This window comes from Notamacropus eugenii, chromosome 4 (genome assembly GCF_028372415.1).
Source record: "Notamacropus eugenii isolate mMacEug1 chromosome 4, mMacEug1.pri_v2, whole genome shotgun sequence".
NCBI lineage: Eukaryota > Metazoa > Chordata > Mammalia > Diprotodontia > Macropodidae > Notamacropus > Notamacropus eugenii.
In genome coordinates, this window is record NC_092875.1 from 17,827,655 (window position 1) to 17,855,572 (window position 27,918).

Below are 27,918 nucleotides of genomic sequence, written 5' to 3' on the forward strand. Positions count from 1 at the left end.
AGGTTTTACTTACAAATCAGATGGAAAGACCCAGTGTCCTGTGGGTCTGTTGGCCAAGAAGGTGGTAACACACCTTCTTGAGTATCATTTCCATAGATCTGCTCAGGGCTGAGGCCTCTCTCCCCAGAAATGACTTTGTCCATATTTTTTAGATGTAAACATATGTGGAAACAGAACACTTGTTTTATATATATTACATATGCATATGTTTATATGTAAAATAATAGAAAATAAATAAATTACTGGGAAATATGTAAAATCTAAACTTATATGAATAAAAATACATAAATATATATTTGTATAGTTTACACAAATATATTAAGTATATTTTGCTTACATCTTTTAATTACTTTTCCTACTGTTTTCAAACATATGGTTCCCCCCCATAGAAGGCAACCTCCTGAGGGCAGCAACCACTTTATTTTTATCTCTTTACGCTCAGTGTCAAAAAGGTGCCTGGGCACATAGTGGGTCCTTAACAGATGCTCGTTGAACCAAATTAGGCTTACTCAAAAAAGTGAGGCACCGAGAGGGGAAGCCACTTGCCTAATGCTGCATAGGTTGGAAATAGTGGAGGTTGAGTTCTGACTCCTGAATCTAGCACCCCTTTCCTGGGCAAATCACGAGGAAGAGACCTTCAATTTCTGAACTGTCCGGCTGTAGCCTGGGTAGGCAAGCCCCAGCTCTGCCCTCCAGCAGAAAGGATAGAACTTGAAGGAACTTGGGAATGCACAGTGACAATCTCTAATTACTAAGAACCACAGCAGCAATCTAGTCCAGAGGTGGAGAACCTGCAGCCTTGAGGCCATGGCCCGACCCTGAGCCAGTCTAATTCATCTTTTGTTACAGTACTTCCAGTCTGTAACGCAGTAAGCATACTGCATAGTTCATGCTTAGTTTGGTATAATATCATTTAGCACAGCATAATGCTTGGGATAGCAGGCATTTGATGTTTGTTAAATTCAAATTTTCTTCAGAAGAGTCCAAACAAACGGTTGGGTAACTTCTACTTGACTGGCCAGTGAAGGCCTCCCAGGGCACCCCCATACCACACCAGTTAGCCAGAGGCATCCCAAAGCTCTGGTATGTCTTTTCTCCATCTTTATTGTTTTACATCGCAATGTCATCAGCTCCCATGGATTCAATTATCATTGCTATGGAGATGATTCTTAGATCTATTTGTCCAGCCCTAACCTCTTTCTGGAGGGGTGAGTTTGGGTGTGGAATGGAACAGACATTTATTAAGCACCTACTATGTACCAGGCAGGGATAGTTTAGGTGGTATATAGTGCACAAAGTGCCAGGCCTGGAGTCAGGACGACTCATCTTCTGAGTTCAAATCTGTCCTCAAAAATTTACTAGCTGTGTGACCCTGGGCAAGTCACTTAACCCTGCTTGCCTTAGTCTCCTCATCTGCAAAATGAGCTGGAGAAGGAAATGGCCAACCCCTCCAGTATCTATGCCAAGAAAACCCTAAAGGAAACCAGGAAGAGTTGGACACACCTGAACAACGACTGGAAACTTCTCTCCGAGCTTTCAAGCTCACATGTCTAGCTGCCCATTGGGACATCTAGAACAGGTAGTCCCAAAGACATCTCAAAGTCAAGCTCTTCCAGCCAGGGACCCTGGCCTCCTGGCTGTTCTGCAAACAAGACCCTCCATCCCTTGGCTCCCAGCACTCTCTCTGGCCATCCCCCATACCTGGAATGTTCTCTCTTTTCAGTTCTGTCTCTGGCTTCCTTCAAATCCCAACTAAGATCCCTCTTCATTCTACTGATTTCCTAATTCCCTTGCCTAGAGCTTGTGGGCACATATTGGTGGGCCATTGAGGCAGGTCCTGTCTGTGGCCTTTTCTTTGTTCCCCCTCAAGTGCTCAGCACAGTGCTTGGCACATGTTGCTGTGCAGTTGTGTCTGACTCTCCATGACCCCATTTGGGGTTTTCTTGGTAGAGATACTGGAGTGGTTCGCCATTTCCTTCTCCTGCTCATTTGACACTTGAGGAAACTGAGGCAAACAGGGTAAAGTGATTTGCCCAGGGTCACACAGCTAGGAAGTGTCTGAGCCCAGATTTGACCTCAGGAAGATGAGTCTTCCTGATTCCAAACCCAGTGCTCTATCCACTGAGCCATCTGGCTATCCTGCTTACTTAATCAATGCTTATTGACTGAATCTTGCCTTCTACCCTCACAACATGTCCCATATCTCCTCACATAAGCACAGGCACAGGCCCTCGTTGCTTCTTGCCTGGAATCTTTTAATTGCTTACCAAACAGTCTTTCCTCCCCTCCATCATCCTCTTTGGCTGCCAACGTGTCTTTTCTAAAACATAGATCTGGCTGTATCAGGCTCACTGACCTCTGCCAAATGCCTGTTTACCTCATAAGCCGCTGTGTGGCACTTAAACCTTTTCACAACTGGGCCCCTTTCTTATCATGAATTCCAGACTTCTTAGATTTTATTCCCCTCCCTACAGGGAGCTACCTGTTCTTCCTCCATCTCTGGTCTCCTTGGGGGTTGTCTGTTCCCCATTCCTGAAGTATTCCACCCCTGCCCCTCTGCCTCACTTTTCTGGCTTCCTTCAAAACTAAGCTCCAATTCTGGAGCCAGGAGACTTTCCCTCATCTCCCCAGTTGCTAGAGCTGGCCCTTCTGAGATCCCCCTCAGTCCAGTCTGGAGATGCCTTTTGGACGCCTGTCATATGTTGTCTCTATCACATTATGAGCTCCTGGAGAGTGGGGAATGTCTTTTGCCTTTACTGTATCTCCAGAGCCTAGCACAATGCCTGGCCCATAGTGGACATCGAAGAGATTCTTGCGGACTGTTTCAGGTGTTGTCTCAGACAAACTGAGAAGACTTTAGCTTCCAAAGGCCAAGGTCTCCCACTGCTTCCAGGGGCCAAAGGCCAAGGTCTCCCCCTGCTTCCAGGGGCCAAAGGCCAAGGTCTCCCCCTGCTTCCAGGGGCCAAAGGCCAAGGTCTCCCCCTGCTTCCAGGGGCCAAAGGCCAAGGTCTCCCACTGCTTCCAGGGGCCAAAGGCCAAGGTCTCCCCCTGCTTCCAGGGGCCACCTCCAGTCATCCTGACCCGTATCTTCTGGATTCTGGAGGAGAAAGCAAGGCTGAAGACTTGGCATAGCCTGGCCTCGCTTAAATCCCACTCAGACACCCTCCTGAGGTCAAGAACGAAGCGCAAACCAGCAGCCAGTTCCTCTTAGACGTCTCTGCCTAAAACTGGAGATGAGTGCGCTGACAGCCTAGAACACAGAGTTCTCCAACCTCAGACCTAAAAAGGAAACCTCCTCGGAGCTCCGACCTCTGCCTCCCAGTCCGGGCTCCAGTCCGGGCTCCAGTCCGGGCGGATGACCAAAGCTGTCCACACCCCGGTCCGCCGAGCCACGAGGCTGACCGGGCACGGGCCGCCCCCTCTCCCGCGCTGGTCAATATCTTCTGGGCTCTGGTCAGTTTACCTATTTAACTGTCAATTTCACAACGAAACCGCGGCCCCAGAGTCGCACGCAATACTGGGGAGGAGATCAGGCCGGGCGGGGCGCCTCCCTCGGTCCTGGGTTCAGGTGTTGCGCACGTGGGCTGTCCCTCAGAAGCTGCTTCGGCCGGGGGGAGTCCTGGGTTCACAGGTCTAGCGAGGACCTCGGGGGGAGGAGGCTGCTCCACCATCTCAAGCCCGAGGTCCACTAACCCTCCCTGATCTTTTTCAGCAGCTGTCGCACTTGTGGGCATCCAGGGGGTGCGGGCTGGACCTGGGGTCCCTGGGCGAGCCCCTCGGCCCGCCTGCCTCAATTTCCTCCTCCGAACCACGGGCAGAGCGAGGGGACGGCTAAGGGGCGGGGCCAGGCGGCCGGGGTCTGGGGCGAGGCCGGGGCGGGGTCCTCGCGAGGGTCGCGTGAGGGAGCCGGGGCGGAGCCTCGCCCGAGCCGGCGCTGGAGCCGGAGGTCCGGCCGTGGGGAGACGTCATCGTGGGCGTGGCCGCGCAGGCGCCTTGGCGGCAGCCGACGGAGGGGGCGGGGCCTGCCCCGATGCTTGGACGCGGCCCTCGGCGGAAGGGCGGGATGGCGCAGGCGCCAGGGCGGAGAGGCGGGGCTGCGCAAGCGCCGTGGGTGGCGGTAGCGGCGGCGGCGGCAGGGGTGACGGCGGCGGCAGCGGCGAGGGGACGATGGTGCTGATTAAGGAATTGTGAGTGGGGCCGGCGGAAGCGGGGAGGGTTCCAGGCTGGGGCGGGGGGGGGCCCTACTGGGTGGGCTCGGGTCCCGGTGGGAGCCCCCGCGGGGTAACGGAGCCGGGGCGGGCCCGGCGGCTCCGCCCGGCGTCCCCTCCTCCCTCCGCGCGGAGAGACCCAGGCCGGCCGCTCCGGGCTCCGCGCGCGGCGCCGGCTCCGCTCCCCTCCCCCTCTGCTCCCCCTCCCCGCCCCCGGCGCGCCTGCGCACGCGCGCGCCCTCCCCCCCCTCCCCCTTCTCCCCCGCCCCCGCGCGCCGCTGTCCCTGCTCGGCCCCCAGGTGCGCGCGCGGCCCCCAGCCCCGGCCTTTCCGTTGGGACGGGCCCGCGAGGGTGGCGGCCTCGCCCGGCCTCTCCCTCGAGCCTCCTTCGGCCTCCTGGGTGGCCCGCATGGGGGAGGGTCGAGGCTTACGGGAAGGAGGGCGGAGGGGAGTAGTGGGCAGAGCCCGGGACCGGGGTGGGGGCGGCCTGTCGGGCCCGATGGGCAGGGGGCGGTCAGCACGTGCCCGAGGCCTTGAGCTTGGGCCCCTTGTCGGCGGGGGCTGCCTCGACCCCTGCCATCCCCCGGGGACCCTCAGTTTGGGGAGCAGTCAGAGAGCTTCATGGAGGAGGTGGGGGCCCCGCAGCCCTGCCCCCCACCCCCGTGGCAGGCCTGGGAGTGAGCCAGGGCGGGTGGGGGGGGCTTCTCCCCTACTTGGTGGGTTCCAGGATCGAGGCTGTCCGGAGCTGTAAGGGGCCTTTAGTTACAGAGGAGGCACCGAGGCCAAGACCCAGCGACTTGGACAGTCTTGACCGGTTTCAAGGCCCTTTGACTCCAAATCCACTGCCTTTTTTCGTAGAAGGGTGGTTTGGGAGGCCATAGGGAGCCATGACAGCTTCCTGAGCAGTGACAGTGCCTGGGCATTAGAAAGTTTAAGGATAATTTTTTTTTTCTCTAAAGCCTCTGTACCCTTTCAGCTTGGTGTACTGGAGTAGTTTTGAAGACTCGGCTTGTAGCTGAATATGCTGCTGGACTAGCTCTTTGAGCATGACCTAGATGTTTTATCTTAGGAGGTGTCTAGATTAGGCTCACCAAGCTAGTAAGTGTGGACCTGAGTTTCCTTATCTTCCAAATATTCTAGTAATATACTACCCAACTCTCGCTTGTTTTGTGGAAAATGTTTTGTAAGCCTTAAGGGTTATAGAAATGTAAATTTTCATTCTGCCACAAGTCCTGGTGAAACCTGTTGCATCACATGTTGTAGCCTAAAGGGAGGTTAGAGACCATCTTTTACATACCTCATCTCTTATGAGGATGTTAAGGCCTACAGAGAGAAAATCCAAGGACATATTGACCGACAACCTTTAGAAGAGTCTGAACTCCAACTCAGCCCTTCTGTCGCCCAGCAGTGCATCCTTTCTACTGTGTCCCAGCTACCTTGTCACCAGTGTCCTGCAGGTACCTTGGAGTTCAAGTGGATTCTTCCTATTAAATACTAATTTTAACTTATGACTATTGTCCTCTTTCTACATACCTTCTTTTGCTTAATTTTAATGGAGACACTGCTTGATCATGGGATCATAGATCTACAGCCAAAGGAGACCTTAAGATGTCACATAAGCCGTACCTCTCCTTTGACATATGAGAAAATATCTTAATATGATTTCTCACTTAGGTACAAACCCTAAGGTAAAACAAACTTTCCTTGAAAAATGATTTAGTGACAAGTATTTTCGGAATTTCTTTAGTCATTTTCTGTAACTGAATGTTGCATTCTTTTGTTTTTCACTGTAGAATGAAATGGTGAAAAATGCACTTAAAATGTTGGAAGAGGTATTTAAAATGTTGAAGCTTTGTTAACTTTTAAGAGTCTTTTAATTTTAGATTTATGTGACGTTTGTCATTGTGGAGTTTTTTCATTTTTTTACTCCATTGTCTCTGTGGAGTAAATAAGATGAACCAGTGGTATTAGCAAAGGGAAAATGAGAGAAGTCAAACTTTTTATTAAACCCCTACTATGTGCTGGGGATATGTAGAAAGGCAAAGATGGGCCCTTCTCTCAAAGGATCTCAGTCTCGAGGGGGAGGCAGCATGCAAACAATTATGGACAGACAAGCTATAAGTAGGATACGCAGAAGGAATGTGCTGGAATTAAGAAAGATTGGGAAAGGCTTCTTGTAGAAGGTGAGATTTTTAACTGGGACTTGAAGTCTCAGAAGGGGAGATGAGGAAGTAGAGCTTTCTAGTTGTGGGAGTCAATCAGTGCAAATACTGGGAGTCCAGAGATGGACAGTCTTTTGTGGAACAACTAGGAAGCCACTGTCACTCAGAGTTGTGTGAGGAGACTGGAAAGCTGGGGTGGGGTGGGGGGGTAGGTTTATGAAGCCTCGCCAGAATTTCTGTTTAATCCTGGAAGTGATAGAATCTACCAGAGCAGGCCTGTGACCCAAGGGAGGGCTGCTTCCTTGGGTGGCCAGGGGGAAAAATGTAAAGGATTTTTCTCCATTTTTGTATTTTTCAAAGGCTACTTGAAATCTTTGGGTGTGCCTGAAGGTCATAAGCAGCCTACAGGCCACAGGTTGTACAGGCCTGTACTAGAGTTCATTGAGAAAGTTAGTGACAGTCAGACCTTGAGTGTGGGAAGACCACTTCAGCAGTGGGGTGAGGAGAGATTTGAGGCTGGCAGAACCACCCGTAGGTGGAAACTGATGGGGGCCTCCCCTGAGGTAGGAGCAGTGTCAGATGAGAGAAGGAGGTGTGTGGGAAAGGTGTTATGAAGGTGAAAGTGACAGGCTGTGGCAGCAGCTTGACTCTGGGGGACATTTGGCTTGCATACTGGTCCTTAAGTGGGGCCCCTACTTTCCACCCTTCATGGCTTTGCTCAGGCCCTTTCTCTTCAAATGCCATTTGGGGCCCCTCTGGACAACTGTTGTTTTCCTTAGGAAGCCTTTCTGATCTCAGTTGGAATGAATCTCTTCTTTGGAAGTCTCCTTGGACTTTGTGCTTCTCTTAAGTCTTGTCTGCTTTGTGTTCTTGTGTACCTAGCCTGGGAACTCCATGGGGTAAAAACGATTTCATCTTCAGGTTCCCTCAGCTCAGGGTAGAGTACCTTGCTCATGGTAGGAGCTTCAGTGTTTTAATGAAGGAAGAAAAGGTTTAGGATATAAACTGTAAGGTGGATTTGGGGGATAATTTAAGTTCTAAATTTTCCTTGGGGTATGGAGGTGATGCTGGATTCTCCCAGTGACCATTCAGTTTTGAGACGTTCTCCAAATCTGGAAAGGCATGGATCGCAGGCCTGGCTATGGGCTTTGTGTCTTTCATCAGTACCAGTGTCTGCGGGTTTGGGGAGACTCAACACTAACACTAGAAGGTTGACTGCTGGTTCGGGAGCTTGTTTGGACAGAGCGGGGTAGGTTGGGGAAGGCTGCCTCCTAAGGCTTGGAGGATTGGCATAACCTTCTATCATTTAAATACAATTTACTTGCAGTCATGGCATCATCTTTCTGATGCAATGATCCTCATTGGGAATGAAGGACAAACCAACCCCTGATTCACTATAGGAATGGTAACTCATTGCTGGGGAAATAAAAGATCTACTGAACTGTTAAGTGGTTTTGAAATCCCAGTGGAAAGATGCTAGGTATATTTTAAAACAATTGGATTTTCTGCTCTTCTCTTTCACTAATGAATTGGCCTTTATTTTAAAAAAAAACTTTCCAAGTTACATTAAAGACTCATTCATTTCGTTGTTAGTCACTAACTTTACAAATCCAGCATTTCTGTGAAAACTGTGTTATATAAAAAGCATTTCACAGTATCTTTCTTCCAGTGAATTTCTTGGCAGTCTCCTCAATATTCTGTGTTTGTCATACCTAGGGAATTTCTTGTGAAATCAGACTAGATTGGCTATAGAATTGATAGAAATCTAGGGAATTTGTAGTTGATTGAAACTTTAGCATATCTGGGCCGTAAACATTTATTAAGTAATAACAGGGAATTCCCAAATCTTTTTGGAACTGAGCTGCCTCCCATTTGATTTCCTTACCTGGAAAATTGTTATGTAGCATTTGAAATGACAATGAAGTTCTTTTGGATTTGAGAATTTTGGAAAACCACTTGATTTACTTGGGCACCTCTGTTAGTCTGCTTGTTGCTTAATCCCCTACCAGATGCTCTCGGTTGGACAAACAGCAAAGAAAAGATGTCTCTGTGTGGAGGATTTATTGTGTCTTTAGTGAATTCAGATAGGAAGTGTGAGACAGATGATGAAATATTCCCATCAGATTGGGCTGAAGCCACCTTGTGGACTATGTTCTTCCTGTGTGTTCTGTCCTAGAATTAAAATTCTGTTTGGCATTTTAAAATGTTGGTAGTAAGATAGCCTAGAGTGTATTGAAGAGAGGTTTAGGTCAAGGATTCTGTGGTGAAATAAATGGATGATGGGAGAAGACTGAGAGGTGCTAAGTTATGTTGCTGTGATAGGAATGGCGAAGAGGGGTGATACTGTATCTGACCAAGTGACAGGCTGGCTGGCATCATGATGATGTCTCCTGCATAAGAATATGCCCTTCTTGTGGACAGGGACTATTTTTTGCCTTTCTTTGTGTGCCTGGTGGTTTATCACGTGCCTGACACATGGCAGGTACTTAAAAAAGCTTGTTGCTTGACTGATGTGACTGAGTGAGGAGCATTAGGCAGGCTAGGGTGCTCAGAGAGGTAACTGGGAGCCCTCGAGGGCTGGACAAGGGGTGGAAGGGGTTGCAGAGAATGTTAGGTGTGTGAGGAGCAGACCGGGCTTTCAGACCTCTCATGGTCAGACTCCTGACCCGCCATTCTACCATAGCCAGGCTGATCTCCATGGCCCAGTTCTGTGTCTTTGTCCTGCCCGCACTCTCACCATGAGGACTCCATCCCCTGGTTCTTACCTCTTAAAAGCCCTATCAGTCAATCAGCAAACATTTGTTAAATGCCCCATGTGTGCTGGACCCTATGATAGCAAGTGATTGAGAGAGACAGCACATGCATAGACACGTGCGTACAAAACCCAGAAAGCTTATGGAAGGCTGCTGTGGGGGTTCGGAGGTCAGGCAGCTAGGGAAGCAGGCCTCGTGTAGAACTGGGTACTTGAGCTGAGTTTTGAAGGAAAGCAATGATTACTGGAGATACTGGCATTGAGGAGCGAGGGCAGGCTCGGAGCAGAGTATATTAGGAATAAGATGCCCTATTTTGACTGGACCACCGAAGGGCAGGAGCAGGAGAGAGACAGAGGGGGAGAGCTGTGTGTATGTTTAGGAGAAGTGTACTGTGTAAGAAGAAGGCTGTGAAGGTGGGAGCAGGACGAGTTGTTAAGAGTTTGGAAAGCTCTTGGAAAGCTCTTTGGAAAACTCTAAAAGGCCCGATTAGTGTATATTTAAGGCTTATGTGCCATTTTTTCTTGGCCCTGTGCTTAGCACCACAACTATAAGCTGGACAGGCCCTGGCCTCAAGGACTTTGCATCCTGATGGGGGAGAAGGCACTTGTGTGGAGCTGTGTGAGTTTAGGTCTGCTGTAAACTGAATAAAGAACCATTGTGCCCTCATTAGCACACCCTTCCCTCCAACCCCATTTGTTTATGTGTGTGTGGGAGGGCTAGCTAGGGAGGACAGGAACCTGGTCCCTGGGAATAATCCCTCCTGTCTTGTCCCCTTCCAGAATGCACTTTGGAAGGTGGAGCAACTGTAGCTTTCTAGGTATATATGGAGGGGCGTTCCTTGGAGTGGGCTTAGCAGAGGTTGTCCTATTGGCCCTGGCCTGATAGGGAGACACCTTGAAGCCTCCTTTTCCCAGGGTTTTGGAGCCACAGTCCCACCCAGCCTCCCCCCAGGTAGAAAGAGGCAGACACTCTGTTCTCTCACTCCAGGAGATATTTATATTTGCTCCTAGAGGTAATAAGAAGGCTCAGGAGTTTGGGGCAGGGGAGCAGTAACGTGGCCAGACTTGTGCTTCAGGAACATCATTTTGGTGCCTCCATGGGGGATGAGTTAGAGAGGAATAGACAGTGGAGGCAAGAAGCCAATTAGGGCACTGTAGTAGTGCAAGGTAGAGAGGTTCAGGGGGCTAGGGCCCAGTCACTTAGGTTGGTGACTGGGAGTGGAGGGAGGGAGAGGGATGGAATAGAAGATGGGAAGGTAGAAATGACAAGATTTGGCAGCTTATTGGCTGTGAGGGATCCAGGATGCAGGGTTACAAACCTGGGTGACTTGGAGAATTGTGGTGGGGAAATATGGAAGTGAAATGGATTTGAGGGAAAAAAAATGAGACCTCATTCAGCTCAGATACTGCCTTCTTCTGCTAGAGGCCTTGGTTCCCATGTAGAGGCTGAGCTTCTGGAGAGCAGGATCAGTTATATTTTGGGTTTTGTTCCCCGTCACCCAGCACAGTGTCCAGCATGTAGTGTGTCTTTACTAATGGTTGTTGAATGGAATTGTGGGGTTTTCTCAAGAAGTGGTTGTTCTCCCCTCTTTGATTATCCTCCAGATGGGCTGGATGACCTCCTGTCTGGCCTGCGATAGAAGAGGGGCTTCTTTTTTCCATTAGGGGCTGGATTGCTTGTCCGCTCAGCTCCCTTCCAGCTGCAAACTTGAGTGATTTTGGGGCTCATGTTGAGTGGTGTTTTCTTCATGAAGAGAGATTCTTGGAAGAAATAGAGGCAAAAAGCAGGTTTTTCAAAAGCCAGAAGAGAAAGCTGTCTTCAGGTATTTGAAGGACTATCATGTGGAAGATTTGTTTCCTTGGCTCCAGAAGACAGAAGTAGTGGTAATGGGTAGAAACTGAAGAGGCAAGTCTAGGCTTAGTTCAAGAAGAATTTGAACAGAGAAGAGCAGAGGTGTGGCGGCGGGCTGGTACCAGGGCAATCACTGAATTAGCAGTGTGAACATTTGCACCTCAGAAACTGGCAGATGCTACAGATCAGGGGTTGATTGTTGTTGTTATTGATTGTCTGGACTTAAGAAAGAAATGGAGAACATATTAGTAATACAGTGTATAGAGTGCATACATATCCCCCATCCTCACCTTCGACTCCCCTTATCAGAGAGCCAGCCTCGCCCTAGGTAGAGGCAGCCCAGAATGGTGGATTGCCTTTGGGGATAGTGGGTTTCCCCTCAGTGAGGTCTTCAGGCTTCCTCAAATGTAACTTGGAAGGCATCTAGGTACAAATCCGCTAAATATGTAATTCAAAGAGTGTGTAGGCTAGAACACTTGAAGATCCTTAATTTAGTGTATTGGTGGTTAAACAGGAGAATTTGAGGAGGCATGAGGTGAGACCAGAATGAGATGAGAATAGGATTGCCTTGTTAGTGTCCAACATTGGCCCAGACTTCAGTTGTTGAACTGAGCAGAGATCTAGGGTCTGTGGGGTTTTGTTTATTGTGAAGGAAAAGAGAAGGCCTATCCTCAGCAAAGCTTCTGGGCAGAAAATGTATCAGGGGCTAATGCCAATGCTTTCTTTTCCATTTTCCTCTAGGCAGTGTCAGGGGTCAAAGGAGCTGTGGAGTGCAGGCTCCTTGGGGGAATGAACTGTGTTTGCTTTTTCTTCGTATCCAGTGTGCTTAGGTCCATGCCGGGTACAAGTGCTTGTTGGGATATCGTAATGCACCCTTTTTGGCATATTCACCAAGTAGTGCATATTGGACCAGGTTAAAGCCAGAACAGCTTTCCTGAATTCTACCTTATTATAGCCAACTGTATTTGTCCAAGGCTCCATGGAAAACTCCTGGGAAGAAATGTTTTCTTATTCAGACTAAAGAATTCCTTTCTCAATTTCTTCCAGTTTAACATGGAAGAATACATGGATAATGAGTGTGGAAGTATACATTTCTTGGCACAGGTGTATTTGGTGAGAAGTACCGTGGAAATCAATTGCCTGGAGCATGGTTGATATGGAAGACCCCAAGTGTTGCCCCTTTCCGTCCAGCTACTTTAAATGCCTTGTGTCTTAGTCTAAGACTAAGACATTACATAATGGTGATGACAGAATGCACATATGTAGATAGCATGCAGATGGTCTCCAGTTGAGTGCCTGTCCTCAGTTCTCCATTCCCCCAAGAGAGTTGGTGAAATTCTGTGACTGTTCTGGGAGCTCCCTGTTTAAGGTTAATTCAGACAAAGATTTAAGAACCATCATGGTTTCGTGAGCCAAGAGAAAACATTATGGGTTTGGAATAACAGGACTTGTCTTCAAATTCTGGCTCTTCTCTTGCATGTTTTTAAAGAAAGGGCATTGAATTAGATGATCTCCAAGGTCCCTTCAGGGTAAATCCTACAAAACTATCTTTTTATTTCAGATAGAGGACTCTATGGAGACTGTCAGATAATTTGTACAGTCTGCATTTTTTCCCTGTGGTATTATTGGGTATAAGGGACCCCTTTTATCTCTAGGGATATGTGATATGAAATTAATTTTTGCACTGATGTGATTTGTAATATATTTATTTTCTTCTTCTTTTTAGCCGTGTGGTTTTACCATGTTCGGTTCAAGAGGTAAGTCTGTTTACTTCTAATGATACTGTGTTTAAGCATAGATATTATAGTGATATATTGTATCTCTGTCCAAATTCATTTTTTGCTTCCTGTTTATTCATCTGCCCAGCTGTTAGAGGCTGAGTTTAGGAAATATTCAAGAATAATGTATAGAGGATCACAGGGTTGTAGTTCAGATATCACTTTGTGACTGAATTATATAATATTCTCCCAAATTAGTTGACTTGTCTCAAGTCTTTCCCCCATGTCCAAACAATCCTTCTCACACTTTCCAAAATAACTTTTTTTAAAAATAGATTTGATTGTGTTATTCCTCTCTCAAAAACTTTCAATGACTCCCTATTGCCTGTAGGAGAAAAAGGCAAACTTTTAGCCAGACTTTTAAGGAAAAGCATTGTTGCTTAATGGAAAGAGCCTGATTGTTTAGGACATGCTTAATAAATGCATGTTGGTAGTTTGCCTTGGATCCTGACACTTCTTAGCCGTGTGACCGTGGACAAGTCAGTGACCTTGTGTTTCAGTTTCCTCATTTGTCAAATAGATAAAATATTTGTAGTGTTTCCGTGACTGGGTGTTTGCAGGGAGCAGATGAGAATGTGAATATCTTAGAAGGTTTCGTCTGAAGGCTTCTTAAAGCCTCCAGCCCAACCTTCCAGCCTTCACGTAGTCTGCCTGCTTTCCAAATCAGAATACTTCTAGCTGATTCCCAATTAAACATGCCAGCTTTCACCTTTCTGCATTCCTATCTACTCTTCCTTTCTGGGTTGTAGTCCTTTAGCACCATCTCTCAGAATCCCTCTTCTTTCCAGGGTCAACCCAGGTGCTGCCGAACTGGTTGGTTTCCCTCCCAGTGTTAGTGTTTTCATGTTGTATTTCTTTATCTCAATCAATCAATCAGTTGGTCAGTAAACATTAAGTGCCTACTATACTGGGGAGTGTGCTAAGCTGTGGGGATACAGAAAGAGGCAAAAGCTGTCCCTGCTCTTGAGGAGCTTTTAATCTAATGGGGAGACAACATGCAAACAAATGTATAAAGCAAGCTATAGACAGGATAGAGAGGAAATAATTAACAAAGAGCAGGCACTGGAATTACAGTGAGGGGGGGAGTTGGAAAAGGCTTCTTGGAGAAGGTGCGATTTTAGTTGAGACTTAAAGGAAGCCTGGGAGGTCAGTAGTTGAAGTGCAGGAAGAAGAGCTTGTCAGGTATGGGAGATGACCAGAGAGAATACCTGCAGCCCAGAGAAGGGGGTCCTTGTTTGTGGAACATCCAGGATGCTGATGTCACTGGATTAAAGAATATATGTTGGGGAATAAGAGGACAGGAAAGGTAGGAGGGGGCTAGGTTATGAAGGGCTTTGAATGCCAGAGCAGTTTGTATTTCTTCTTTGAGGCAGTGGGAAACTACTGGAGTTTGTTGAATAATGGGGCAGCATGATCAGGTTTTTTAGGAACATCACTTTAGTGGATAAGTGGAGGATGGATTGGAATAGGGAGAGACTTGAGGTAAGAAGACTGTCAATAGCTATGCCAGTAGCCCAGGAGTGAGGAGATGAAGGCCTTGGGGTGGCAGGTGTCAGGAGAGAAGAGGGCGTATTCAGGAGATGTGACAGAGGTGAAATTGACAGACAACGGCAACAGCTTGGATGGGGGAAAGAGGCCGTGAGAGATAGTGAGGAATCCAAGATGTCTCCCTAGGCTATAAGTCTCAGGGGCTGGGAGGATAGTGTTGCCCTCAACAGTAAAAGGAAAGTTGGGAGGGGGCAGGGTTTAAGGGGAAAGGTCATGAGTTCTGTTTCTGACACGTTGAGTTTAAGATGTCTGCTGGACATCCAGTTTTAAGATGTCTAAAAGGCAGTTGGAAATGTGAAAATGGAGGTCAGCACAGAGACTGGGGCAGGATGGGTAGATTTGAAAATCATCAGCATGAAGATAGTAATTAAGTCCATGGGAACAGATGAGATCACCAAGTACTCTAGTAAAGAGAAGAGAAGAAGGCCTAGGGCAGAATCCTTTGAGGGTCACCTACTGTTAGAGAGAGTGATCTGGAAGAGAATTCAGCAAAGGAGGGAGCAGATGGATAGGAAGAGAACCTGGAGAGAAGAATGCAAAGGAGAGGAGAGTAATGGACTGTGTCCAAGGCTGCAGAGAGGGCAAGGGGAATGAGGGTGGAGGAAAGGCCATTGGTTTGACAACTAAGAGATCATTGGTAACTCTGGAGAGAGCAGCTTTGGTGGAATGATGAGGATGGAAGCCTGACTGTTAAGGAGAGAAGGTCAAGGTGCCTATTGTAGACACCTTTTGAAGGAGTTTGACAGTATAGGGCAGACAAGATAGAGGATGATAATTAGCAGGGATGGAGGGAGACGTGGGCCTGTTTGTAGGCAGGAGGGAAGGAGCCAGGAGCTAGGCAGAGATGGAAAATAAAGTGAAAGAGTCAGGGCGACAGAGAGGGAAATGTCTTGGAGGAGATAACATGGAATGAGATTACTTGAGCAGGTGGAGGGCTTGGCTTAGGCTTGGTGAAGAGAAGGCAACTTCATCATATGACACTGAGGGTAGGAGATGAGGAAGAGGGTGTGTTGTGTCCCTGAGGACAAGGGACTGGGTCATGTTTCTTTCAGTATTCTAAGCTAATAGGCTCATAACTGGCATTTAACATTTGTTGACCTGCATCCCTAATTCTTTGAACTTATCCTCATAAGACAGTTTCTGTTGGTAATTCTCTGCTACATAAATATAGTTCACTCATTTCTCTTTTAAAATGTGGGCAACCAAGAGCAGAACACATTGTTTCAGGTAGGGCCTTGTTTCTACATAGAATGATGAAATCTTTTGGTCTGGCTTCTCTACAGTCACATGCTCCCTGGCAAGCAGCCAGAATGTCAGGGTCTTTGGCCTTCTCTAAAACTCTGACTTCAGTGGTCTAGTGTGTCAGTGATACAGATGGCAGCCTATCAAGGTGAAAACCATGTCCTCATATAAATTCATCTCAGGGGTTCTTCCTCAAGTTCCAGTTGTCTTCCTTGAGTTCTCTTCATGTTGTGTGGAATGGAGCTTGAAGGCTGCTCGTCACTTGTCCTCCATCTTGCTATGAGGTTGTTTCATCCCTTTTCACCGATTTTGCAGAATTCATCCTTGGTAAAAATAGTAGTCCATATCTGTACATTGTCCAAATCTGTCATACCTAACATACATCTCTTGTTGCCTTTTGGTTCTCATTCAGGTCTTTGGAGACTCTACTGTTAACCTGACTCATAGCTATATCAGTGGAAGAAGAGTAAGAGTGTTCAAAGATAGACCTTTGTTTCAGGGAAATGTTTCGAGTCGTTAAAAGTGTTGCACAGTTTCCCAAAGGCATTCTGGCCCTACCTCATAGTCCATTTGTATTGTCTCTTCCAGGGCTCTATGAGTTGATTGTCCATTTCTGTTACAGTCTGGACAATAATATCCTTTCTTTGAGCTTTTGGTGCAGCTAGTCTGTTAGCAAGCATTTATTAAACACCTCTCATGTACTAAGTACTAGGAATGCTGAGAAAGGCAGAAGACAGTCCCTTCTCCCTGTGAGCCCACACCCTGATGCTGACAACCATATACAAAGAAACGAGATAATCAGTGAAAGGAAGGCACTAGAATTGAGGCTTCTGGTAGAAAGTGAGACTTTAGCTGGAACTTGAAGGTAGTCAGGTAGTCATCTAGCCAGGGAAAAAGCCTGTGGTCAGCTTGGAGTGTCTGGACTAAGGTCACTGGATTTCTGAGTACATGGAGGGGAACTACGTGTAAGAAGAACTGGAAAGGTAGGAGAGGGCCAGGAAGTGAAAGGCTTGGAATGCAAAAGAGAAGGTTTTGTATTTGATCCCGGAGGGAAATGGGAGCCTCTGAGAAGGTGGGTGACATGGTTAGACCTTTGTTTTAACATAAACAGTGGATAGCCAAGTGAGTGGGGAGAGACTTAAGATGGGGAGACCAACCAGGAGGCCAGAGCAGAAGGCAGTTGGTTCTTCCTGTGGACATAGTAAGGCTGAACTCTGAGTGACTAGGGATATCATTTTGTGTCTCATTTTGAACTTGCTTCTAAACTGGTACGTGTTCTGTCTGACTACTCAGTTGTTTTCAGGAATGACTCCCACAGTGGTAATGACTCTTTTCCTGCCTCTGAAAATAGGATCAGTTTCACCTTTTGTGATAGTATTTGGCATTTACCAGTCTTGCACCTCCTAGTTCTATTTTTTTTTTCTTTTGGTGTAGCCTACCTTCAAAGCTTAGCTCAAGTATCACTTAACCTACCAGTTTCTTGGGAGGCCTTCCCTGGGATCTTCAAGGTATGAGTTGTTTGCCCTGTGCTGTTCTAGCACTTGCTAAAATCCATACATTTGCCATATACAGACAGGAGTGTTTGGATGAGCTGACTGTCTTTAGGGCATCCTTCTTTGGCTTGGACTGTTTGCTGGACTTGCACATTGACGGTGACAGACAGACACCTTGGCAAACATGCCTCTCCTTGTTGTATGCCTCACTTGGTATGAATGTTCAGAGGATTGGTGAGGACTGTTGTTTTTTGTATTTCTTTCAAGGACATAACTGATCAGAGGAAAACCTTTAAGGTGGCATTTTACTTTGCCGAATTGTAAGCTTTTTATAGTTGACAAGCATTAGAAGTACAGTGAGATATTATATAGTCTTTAATCATATTCTCTTTTAGTTGTGTGATGGAAATATGAAATCTTGCTTGTGAAAACCTTTTGTTGTCAGTCATTTTTCAGTTGTGTCTGATTCTTTATGACCCTATTTGGGGTTTTCTTGGCAAAGACACTGGAATGGTTTGCTATTTCCTTCTCCAGATCATTTTATAGGGTTAAGTGCCTTGCCCAGTAAGTGTCTGAGGCCATATTTGAACTCCGGAAGGAGTCTTTTTTGACTTCAAGCCCAGAGCTCTATCCACTACATCTCTTAGCTGCCCCATGAAAGCCTACCTATTCTATTCTAATGCCATCACTACATGATGGATTTGTATGGAGAACATTCATGTGGAATTTTTTTATAGGTAGGAAGGTAGGCCTATGGGTCAGCAGTTATTGGTAACGTCTCTTCTCTGTTCTGCCTCATAATGAGGTCTGAGATTATTTCCATGATCTTGGTACCCTCCCCTTTGTCATATATTTTGATATTCAACTCTTTAATGCCTTCAAAAGTGTGTAGTCTACAGTATGGCCTGCCTCTTTGTATATTTGGTCTGGTCCAGCTCCTTTCCCAGCTTTGTTTTCTTCATGGCCATTTTCACTTCCTCTGACAGTATACCATGTGAAGAGTCCAGATGTGATGACTTCCATCTCCTACCTACAATGAGGAAATATTTGTGAAAAAAATACCTTTATGTAGGTCTTGGCCATTTTTCATCTCTTGTCCTTCTTCCAAGTTCCTCCTTAAATTCCTTGGAGTGACTTTGTCTGGTTGAATCTCCCCATGAACTTTGTCTAAGTTTGTTGTACCTTCTTCTCCTTCTTACTTTTCACAGGTTATAGTTCCCATAGTTTTTAGCCATTCTTATCTGTGAAGTTTATAATTTATACGTTTCCAAACAGAGTTGTCCTCTTTTGCCATTTCTTTCCACTTAACAAAGAGTTCCAGGTGATTGTTGGCTGTGGCATTTTCTTGTCATTTTGGAAGAATTACAGTTAAAACTTGTCAGCGCATTTGTTATATTCTGTATCATTATCTTCCCCTCCCTCCATTTCACTTCTTTAAGCATCAGAGCTCTTTGTCCTCCTGATGCCTCATTGAGGAATGGAAGCAATGAAGGGTTCTTAAAGACCAGTTCAGTGGAATGTAAGAATCCAGCAGGTTCTGCTATGCTGAAAAAGGCTCCTTGGATGGCCTTGATAGCAGTCAGTGCTTTCCAAGCACCCTTCTGTCCAAGTACATAGAGGCTTGTCGGCTATAGACTTGCCAGTGAAGAATGAATTTTTGTCAATGCCAGCCTAGGGGGGAAAGCTTTAAAAGGACCTTCAGTATCATGTGGCCTCTTCTTCTGAAATAATGGAGGCAGCAGGTACTAAAAAGCATGTTGCTTGTCATGACTTAGTTATTGATATTCCAAGTGTCAGGTACTTATCCAGTTACCAGCAAGTAGACCAGCACAGATCCATCTGACATTCTCCTGACCAATGAAGCCAAAAGATGAAGAGATAGTCCAGCCAAGAGGAATGACTTGAGTAGCCTCTCTGGTAAATTCAGTGCATGCATGGTCACCAGTGACTTCAGGGGGAAGTGGGAGTGGGTGGGAGAGACACATATGATAAAAATGTATTGTTAGGTACAGTGGTTCAACAGCAAAAAACAGGAAGGCAAAAATCCTCTTGCATCTTACAGAAGCCTCCTACACCTTCATCTTGAATATTTTTGAGGAGGTATGGATAGAAGATAATGGACAAGACCTCAGAAGTTAATCTAGCCCAAAGTCCTCATTTTGCCCAGGAGGAAACCAAACCCCAGAGAGGGGATTTGCCCAGGGTCACACACCAGAGGTTGGATTGCTTTGGCAATAGAGCAGTGCATCCTTCGTTGTACCTAATATGTCATGTTTAAAAAGTGAAATGGATTTTATTTTAAAAGAAAACTTACTCCTGATGTAGGAACTATTCCTGAATCAAGTCATATCACATTAGTAAACATTGATTAAGCACTTTCTATGTGCCAGGCATTGTGATAAGCACTGGGGATCAAAATGAGGCAAAAGACAGCCCTGCCCTCAAGGAGTTCCCAGTCTAATGAGAGAGCAACAACAAGCAAACAAATATGTACAGATATGCTTAATACAGGATTAATAGGAAACAATTAGTGGAGGGAAGACTACATTTAGAGGGGTTGGGGAGACCTTCTCATAGAAGGTAGGAATTTAGTTGGGACTTAAAAGAAAGCCAGAGAAGCCAGTAGGTGAAGATGAAGAAGGATAACATTCCAGGCCTGAGGTACAGCCAGGGAAAATGCCCTGAGCCAAGAGATGGCACGTCTAGTTCATGGAACGGCCAGGAGACAAGTGTCACTGGATCCAAGAGTAAGATGTGAGAAGATTGGAAAGTAGTTGGGGACGAGGTAATGAAGGGCTTTGAGCAGCAAACAGGATTTTGTATTTGATCCTGGAGGTAATAGGGAGCCACTGGAGTTTATCGAGTCAGGGAGGGGTGACATATTCAGATCTGCATTGGTGGCTGAATGGAGGGTGGACTGGAGTGGGGAAAGTTTTGACACAGGCAGACCCACCAGTGAACTGTGGCATGAACTGATAGCCAGGCACGAACTGATGAGGGTCTGCCAGAGTAGTGGTGGAGGAGAGAAGGGGACACATTTGAGAAGTGCTATGAAGATGAAATTGACAGACTTTAGATGAGATTTTATATGAGGGGCAAGAGAGAATGAGAAGTTGAGAATGACACCTAGTTTATGAGCCCAGGGGACTGGGAACATGGCAATTCCCTTTACATTATTAAGAAGGCGAAAGGCAGGGAAGGTTTGAGGGCAAAATAATAAGTTCAGTTTTGGACATCCACTTTGAGGCGTCTGAAAGGCAGTTGGAGATGTGAGATTGGAGGTCAGCACAGAGGTTGGGACAGGATAGGTGGATTTCATCATTCGTTCCATCAGTAAGCATTTATTAAACACCCGCTATGTGCCAGGTACTTTGCTAAGCCTTAGGGATACAAATATGAAAGAAGAAAGACAGTCCTTGCCCCCAGTAACTTATGTTCAAATGGGGGAAGCCAGCAGAAAAGTGGGGGGAAAGGGGCATGGTTGAGTGGCCAGAGAAGTCCAGAAGGACTGTAGCTGTGTGGGAAATGAGAGAGCTGAGGAGATGCCAGCCCTGTTCCCTCTCCAACCATGGCAGAGCATATTGATGAAATATGAGTAACAAGGCTGATTGCATTTTGCAAGATGATGAGATTTCCCAGTGATGAGTTTCATGGGACCGTAGTGGTCAGAGAAATGCAAAATGTTTGGGAAATGAGATATTTGAGACTCATCTACATAGAGATGGCAGTTCTAGAGGGAGAAGAGAAGACAACCCAGGAGAGGACTCTGGATGAGGATCCTGATAAAGATACCGAGGAGCAGAGTGGTCAGGTAGAAGGAGAAGTAGGAGGTAAGTAGTGTACTGAAAACCTAGAGATAGGAGATTATCAAGGGGAGAGGATGATCAGTAGTGTCAGAGCTTCAGAGAGCTCTAGGAGAATAAGGATTGAGAAAAGGCCATTAGATTTGGCAATGAAGAGATCTTTGGTAACTTTGCAGAGAGGAGTTTCAGTAGAATGATAAGGTCAGAAGCCAGATTGTAAGGCAGGGCTGCTTACAGCACACCAAAGGATTTCCTCTACAGTTTTCTAAGGCCACCTGAAATCCTTTGGTGCGCACAGTGGCAAGTGCCCACAGGCATAGATTGTGTAGGTATGTTGTTAAAGGGGTTAGGAGGATAGTGAAAGGAGGGAGTGAAATTGCCCATTGTAGGCAGCAACCTCTCTGAGGAATTTAGCTACAAAGGGCAGAAGAGATGTAGGGTGATAGCAGGGATGGACGGAGCAAATGAGGCTTTTTTGAGGCTGGGGGAGAGATCGGCATGTTTGTAGGAAGGAGGGAATTAGTAGTAGAGAGGGAGAGATTGAAAATAAGTGAAAGAATGGGGATGACAGAAGGGGCAGTCTGTTGGAGGAGACAGGCTAGAATGGGATTCTTGGTAAAGAGTAAGGCCACTCCATCATTTGAGGCAAGTGTAGGAGGAAAATAGCGGCAGAAGACATCTGAGTGTAATAGGAGATGAGGGAGAAGGGGACTGTTGGCAAAATGGCCTGGTTTTTTTCAGTGAAGTATGAGGTTCTCAAGTTTCTCAGCTGAGAGAGTGTGGGAGCAGGGAAGCCAGAAGAGGTTTGGAAGAACCACTGTGGAGAATGGAAGGGTGAGTCAATAAGGAAGGTACAGTAGGACTGCAGACAGGGCCCAGTTGAGGTCGTGTAATGTAAATTTGTAGTGGTCTCAGTCAGAATGGTTACATGGTTTTTTTGAAGGTGGCAGATGGTGTGATCCAAGGTTGAAGCTTGGCTGGGTATAATTTTAAGAATGATAAGGGGGCTAGAGATTCAAGAGGACAGTGTGGGGTTGAACTCTTTCACCAGTGAGTCATGATGGGAAAAAGAAGAGTAGTTAGTTCAGGGAGAGGGAGGAGGAACTGAGGCTTTGAGGAATTTGCCCTTGTGATGTGGATGAAGAGTCAGATTTGGTAAGGGAGCCAAAGGGAGAGGTGAAAAGCCAGTAAGTTCTGGTTGTATGAGGTTGATTTTGGAGTTCTTGAATATGGAGGTGCTGCATTTGTGAGTGATGGCAACACCACAGGTTTGCCCATCTTTGTGTATGACTGAAGTGGGGTGGAGGAGTGAGGAAGTTGGGAACTGAGCGGTTAGGATGGTTAGGGAGAGTCAGTACGTAGGAGTATCCAAGTATGAGGGCAAAAATTGGGGGGAGAGAAAAATGGTGAGCCAGGTACCAGACTCATTGAGGAAAGAGGGGAAACGATTTGGGAGGGAGAGAGAGGGGTGTCTGTACACAACAGTTAGCAGGATTTTGTTTGGGCAGGATTTAGGATTTGATTTTTTTTTAAATTTATTTTTTTTAACCATATAGAGTGTTTTATTCATCCCTGTAGAATCCTAAGGACTAAATTCAAAATAAATGATAACTACCATGTAAGCTGCATACCCAGTTTTCTTCCACATCTAAACCAGCCTATGAACAGCCTATAGACACCCCAAATCTGGGAGTTCTAGATAAAGTACAGTGAGATCACTTATTAGAGCCAAAGTATTAATGAATACAAAACCAGAAGAATGAAAACAAGAAAAAGGTGGATGTGCATTTAAAATAACATTGCCTTGATGAGAGCTAAAGTGCTATATTAACATTTTTAAGTGTTAAGTAAGGGCTGGAGCGGGCATTTGTTGTTTTTGTTAAGGTGTTTCAGTCATGTCCGACTCTTTGTGATCCCATTTAGGGTGTTCTCAGCAAAGATACTGGAGTGTTTTGCCATTTCTTTCTGCAGCTTATTTTATGGATGACAAGGTTAAGTGACTTGCCCAGGGTTACCCAGCAGCTAAGTGTCTGAAATCCATATTTGAACTCAAGAAGTTAAATAAATATTCCTGACTTCAGACCCAGCACTCTCTCCACTGTGCTACCTAGCTGCTCAGAATAGATGCTAGAAGTCATTTGTGTAGTCCCTTCACTTATTTTTTTTTCACATGTTGTATTTTATTTTATTTTCCAGTAACATGTAAAAACAATTTATAACATTTCATTTTTTAAAAATGAATTCCAAATTCTTTCCTTCTCTCCCTCCTCCATCCTCATTGAGAAGGCAAGCAGTTTGATAAAGATTATACATGTGCAGTCATGCAGAACGTATTTCTATGTTAGCCACGTTATGAAAGAAAACACAAACCAAAAAAAATAAGAAAGACATGAAAAATAAAGTAAAAAAAGTATACTTTGATCTGCATTCAGACTCCATCAGTTCTTTCTCTGGGTGTGGATAGTATTTTTCATCAGAAGTCCTTTGGAATTGCCTTGGATCAGTGTATTTCTGAGAGCAGTCATTCACAGTTGGTCCTTGTACAGTATTGCTGTAACTGTTCTCCTGTTTCACTTCACTTCATTTTCATCAGTTCATATAAATCTTCCAGGTTTTCCTGAAACCATCCTGTTCATCACTTCTTTTTAGCACAATAATATTCTCACAAACATGCTATAACAGCCATTTCCCAATGATGGACATCCCCTCTTCCAGTTATTTGCTAGCACAAAGACAGTGTCGATAAATATTTTTGTACCAATAGGTCGTTTTCCTTTGATCTCTTTAGGATATAGACCTAGTAGTTGCTGGGTCAAAGGATACCGTTTTATAGCCTTTAAGGCATAGTCCGAGTTGCTCTCCAGAATAGTTGGATCAGTTCACAGTTCCACCAGCGGTACTTTAGTGTCCTTATTTTTCTAAATCCCTTTCAATATTTGTCATTTTTCCTTTTCTGTCATATTAGCTGATCTGATAGGTATGAGGTGGTACCTCAGAATTGTTTTAATTTGAATTTCTCTAATCAATAACGATTTACATTTTTTTATGATTACATAGCTTTGATTTCTTCTAAAAAACTGCTGGTTCATATCCTAGGATCATTTATCAACTGGAGAATGACTCACCTTCTCATAAATTTGACTCCATTCTCTATATCATGAGGCCTGCATCAGAAGCTTGCTGTAAACATTTTTTTCCCGGTGTTTCTTCTTTGTTTCTTTTCTTGGCTGAATTGGTTGTGTTTGTGCAAAAGCTTTTTAATTTGACGTAATCAAAAATGCTCTCCCTCTCTTGTTTGGTCAAAAATTCTTCCCCTTTCCATAGATCTGACAGGTAAGCTCCCTAATTTGCTTATGTTATGTTATGTTACGTTTTGTGTCTAAATCATACCCATTTTGAGCTGTTGCGATGTTGGTCTATACCTAGTTCTGTCAAACTGCTTTTCATTTTTCCCAGCATTTGCGTCAGATAGGGAGATTCTGGCCCAAATGCTTGGATCTTTGGGTTTATCAGATATTCGATTACTATGGTCAGAGTTGGAGATTAATTTATTCCACTGATCCATCACTCTCATTTCTTAGCTAGTACCAGATTGTTTTGATGATTACCACTTTGTAATACCGTTTGAGATCTGATACCTTCCTTCACATTTTTTTCATTGATTCTTTTGAAATTCTTTACCTTTTGTTCTTTCAGATGAATCTGATTTTTTTCTCTAGCTCTATAAAGTAGCTATTTGGTAGTTTGATTGGTAGAGCACTGAATAAATAAATTAATTTTGGTAAAGCTGTCATTTTTATTATATTGACTCAGCTTCCCCATCTACAATTAATATTTCTCCAGTTGTTTAAATCTATTTGTATGGAAAGTGCTTTCTTGTCATGTTTGTCTTGCTTGGCAATTAGACTCCCAAGTATTCTATATTATCTGTAGTTATTTTAGATGGAATTGCTCTATCTCTTGCTGCTGGACTTTGTTGGTGATGTATAGAAATGCGGATGGTTTGTGTGAGTTTGTTTTGTATCCTGCTCCTTTCCTGTAGTTGCTAATTATTTAAGCTAGTTTTTTAGTGGATTCTCCAGAATCTTTACATTTACTATCATATCATCCACAAAGAGTGATAGCTTTGTTTCCTCATTGTCTATTCTCATTCTTCCGATTTCTTTTTCTTTTTTTATTACTATAGCCAGCATTTCATGTACAGTGTTGACCGGTCTACTTATTAAACATCATTTTGACAGTATGGTTATCCTCTCCACACTGTGGGGGTTTATGGTTACGGCGTTCCCGGGCTTTGGAAAATCCACATAAGATTTTTTGACTTCACTTCGTACCAGAAAAGAAGTCTGAATTTTTTTCTTTTATGGGGTATGTACAGTACCTTATTTTAAAATTTGGGCAAAGTATTTGGCCACAGTCTCTATGTTGTCTGCAGCTTCTGCAAAACTCCCCCCAAATTCCATTTAATTTCTTATATTGACCTATGATATATTGAAACTGTGATGGGTAAAGTTGTGATGTAAAAGGGATAATGACTGTATCTGCTTTATGGTTCTGACCCCAGAGTAGAGAAGCTGCAGAATAGGAGGGAGAGGGAGGGACTTTTAGCAACACTCATGTTGACAGCAGCAAGAACTGGCCGTTGGTCGCAGGAGACAGAACAACCAAAAAGTCGTCAGAAAATAGACAAGAGGACAGCTCATATCCTAGCAGCCTCAGGAGCCTCCATTTCCAACAGTGCCCCCAAGAGTGTTCCTGTGCAATTGCTCTTGGTGTAGGTTACATTTTTATTTTGCTTGCTTTTATAAGGTGAGGAGATGTGTGATTTATTTGAGCAAGTTGTCCCTCTAACACGGTTAAAATTAACTTTTAATAGCTTAGTGCTCAGCCCTTGCTTGTGCCAGCTCCCAAACCCCTCACTCCCCCCCCTCCCCCACTGGGCTTCATGCTCTCTTGGCTGGATTATGGGAGTAACTTTCTCATTGGTCTCCTTACCTCTGGTCTTTGCTGTCTTCAGGCAGTCTTTCATTACCAGCTGCCAAATTGGGATCCTGAAAGCATGGACCTGAGACGGGCCCTTCCTCGTGCAAGAGGCTCCCATGGCCTTTCCTCTCTGGCTCCAGGCCTCTCTTCCAGGTTCCACTGGCTCTTCCCAGGCACTCCATGGTGTTCCATCTCCTCATCTGTCCCTTTGAGCAGGCTGCCCCCTGCCTAGAGTGCCCTCACTTACTGAACCCTGTGCTGCCTTCCAGGCTCAGCTCCAGGGCCACCCTATAGGAGGCTCTTTTGTTCATGTGCCTCCTCTCAGCAACTTTGCCTGTAATTTGTAGCTAACTTTTCTGTCCACAGATTCTTCTCTAAAAGATGCGCCCCTCCATGAGAGCTTCTTGAGAACAAGGCCTTTCCGTCTGGCCTCTCTGTCCCTGCGTCCAGCTCAGCGCCAGCGCATGAGTTGTAAAGGGCTTGCCCAGTGAAACGATAGTAAGAGCAGAGGGTCGCATTTATATGATGCTTTAAGGTCTTTTACTCAGCACTCAATGAGATTTCCTGTCTCTGCAACAGCCCATTTCTCAGGCCATTGATGTAGCCGAAGATCTCTGGAGCATTTTTTGCACCCCTGTTAATTAACCCTTTTACTTTTATATGTTAAGCTTGTGATTCCTTGAACCTCTGTCCTTTCCATGTTCTTTGCTGCTGTTCTGCTAGGTTTTCCTCATGCTGTAATAGTGTACCTTTGCCCACGGTGTGGATAAAAATGTGAACAGGAAGAGAGGCCTTGGGGCCACAGGGGATCTTGGGTTGGGTTACTTTGTTTCTGACTTCACCAGTGTGCACAATTGCCCACGAGAAAAGAAACTCCCCCCTTCAGTGATCTAGTTCTCTCTGGATCACGAGAGACAAAGTCCCAGCCGAGCCAGATGGGGCAGGACTTTGGACCCTCACCAAGGCTGGATCTCTCACAGCTTCACCCAGTAGGTCTCTCTTGGGAGAGTTGTCTCAGTTGTCTGTGCAGAAATCCTATTCCTGCTGTGTCCCTGACCAAGGTTTACTTTTACCCATTTTGGCTTTTTTTAGGTTTTGCTGTGTCTGCAATTTGTGGATCATGCAGTAACAAAGACATGGGGATTTGGGCATTTGTTGTCTTTGACTACATTTGAAGGAGTAGCTTTCTAACTTGGGGGAAGAAATTCAGCTCCTGTCATCCGAAGTTTCTTTCAGAAATCTTTTGCTGCTTTTTGAGAAATGTTTGGTCTTTCCCATATGACCATTTGTCTCCCTGAAGGAGGGATTGTGTTTGACTTTTGTCTCAGTCAGCCCAGGAGCCTGGTGTACAATACAGGTGCTTAATAAGGGTTTCTCCAGTTAAATTAGCTCCTATCATGTAAGACAAAGTCCAGTTAGGTTGTGATAGTATATTCTGGTAGATAGCTTTCTTCCAGGCCAGCACTGTGAAAGGAAGCCAGACCCGTCCTGCCCAGGTCCCCCATTGTTAGCTTTGATAGTGGCATTTTAACTTACTGATAAAATCCCAGCTGTAGTCGTTATTTTTTCACAGGTCAGTGCTTTTTGTTTTTACAAACTCAGTCATTTTTCACTCTCCCTATCTACTCCAGCCACCATGCCCCAAAGGAAAAAATGGTTATGTCACAGCAGCTGCCCCGGGGTGGGGGGGTGGGGGAGGTTCCTTATCTCCGGACACTTTAGTTTGGCTTTTTTTTAGGCCTCTTTTCTGTCTTTTGTTATTTAGAAACTTTTAATTTATCAATAATATAAAATTTATTTTTGAACTTTTTATTTATAAATTATTAATCAGTGAATAGTTTTCTAAAGAGTACGCATGGCTTGCTTGATTGCAAACTGGCCTCTGAGTTAGGAAGACGTGTGTTCCAGGCCCATTGAGTGCACATGCTGACCCTGGAAGTGAGGGGTCACATTTCAAGAGGGTAACGGAAGGGATGAGGCTGCCCTGAAGTTACCTTGTCTGGGAATTTCCTCTGCCAGAGCTATAGACATGCAGCTGTGGCCCAGATGGGCTGAAGGGTAATTGGGCAACATTTAACAAAATCAAAACAATAATAAA

At 45.4% G+C, this 27,918-nt stretch overlaps 1 protein-coding gene across 1 annotated transcript in view; it reads left to right on the top strand.

Annotated features, from left to right (window-relative positions):
• The first annotated feature begins 4,038 nt into the window (after nt 1-4,038).
• The window catches only part of PITPNB (phosphatidylinositol transfer protein beta), an 87,121-nt gene continuing 63,241 nt past the window's right edge, over nt 4,039-27,918 (top strand). Inside the window, exons 1-2 of the mRNA XM_072600076.1 lie at nt 4,039-4,187; nt 12,700-12,730. Of these exons, the coding sequence (XP_072456177.1) occupies nt 4,168-4,187; nt 12,700-12,730 (51 nt within the window). The 5' untranslated portion in view covers nt 4,039-4,167. The remainder of the gene's footprint in view (nt 4,188-12,699; nt 12,731-27,918) is intronic.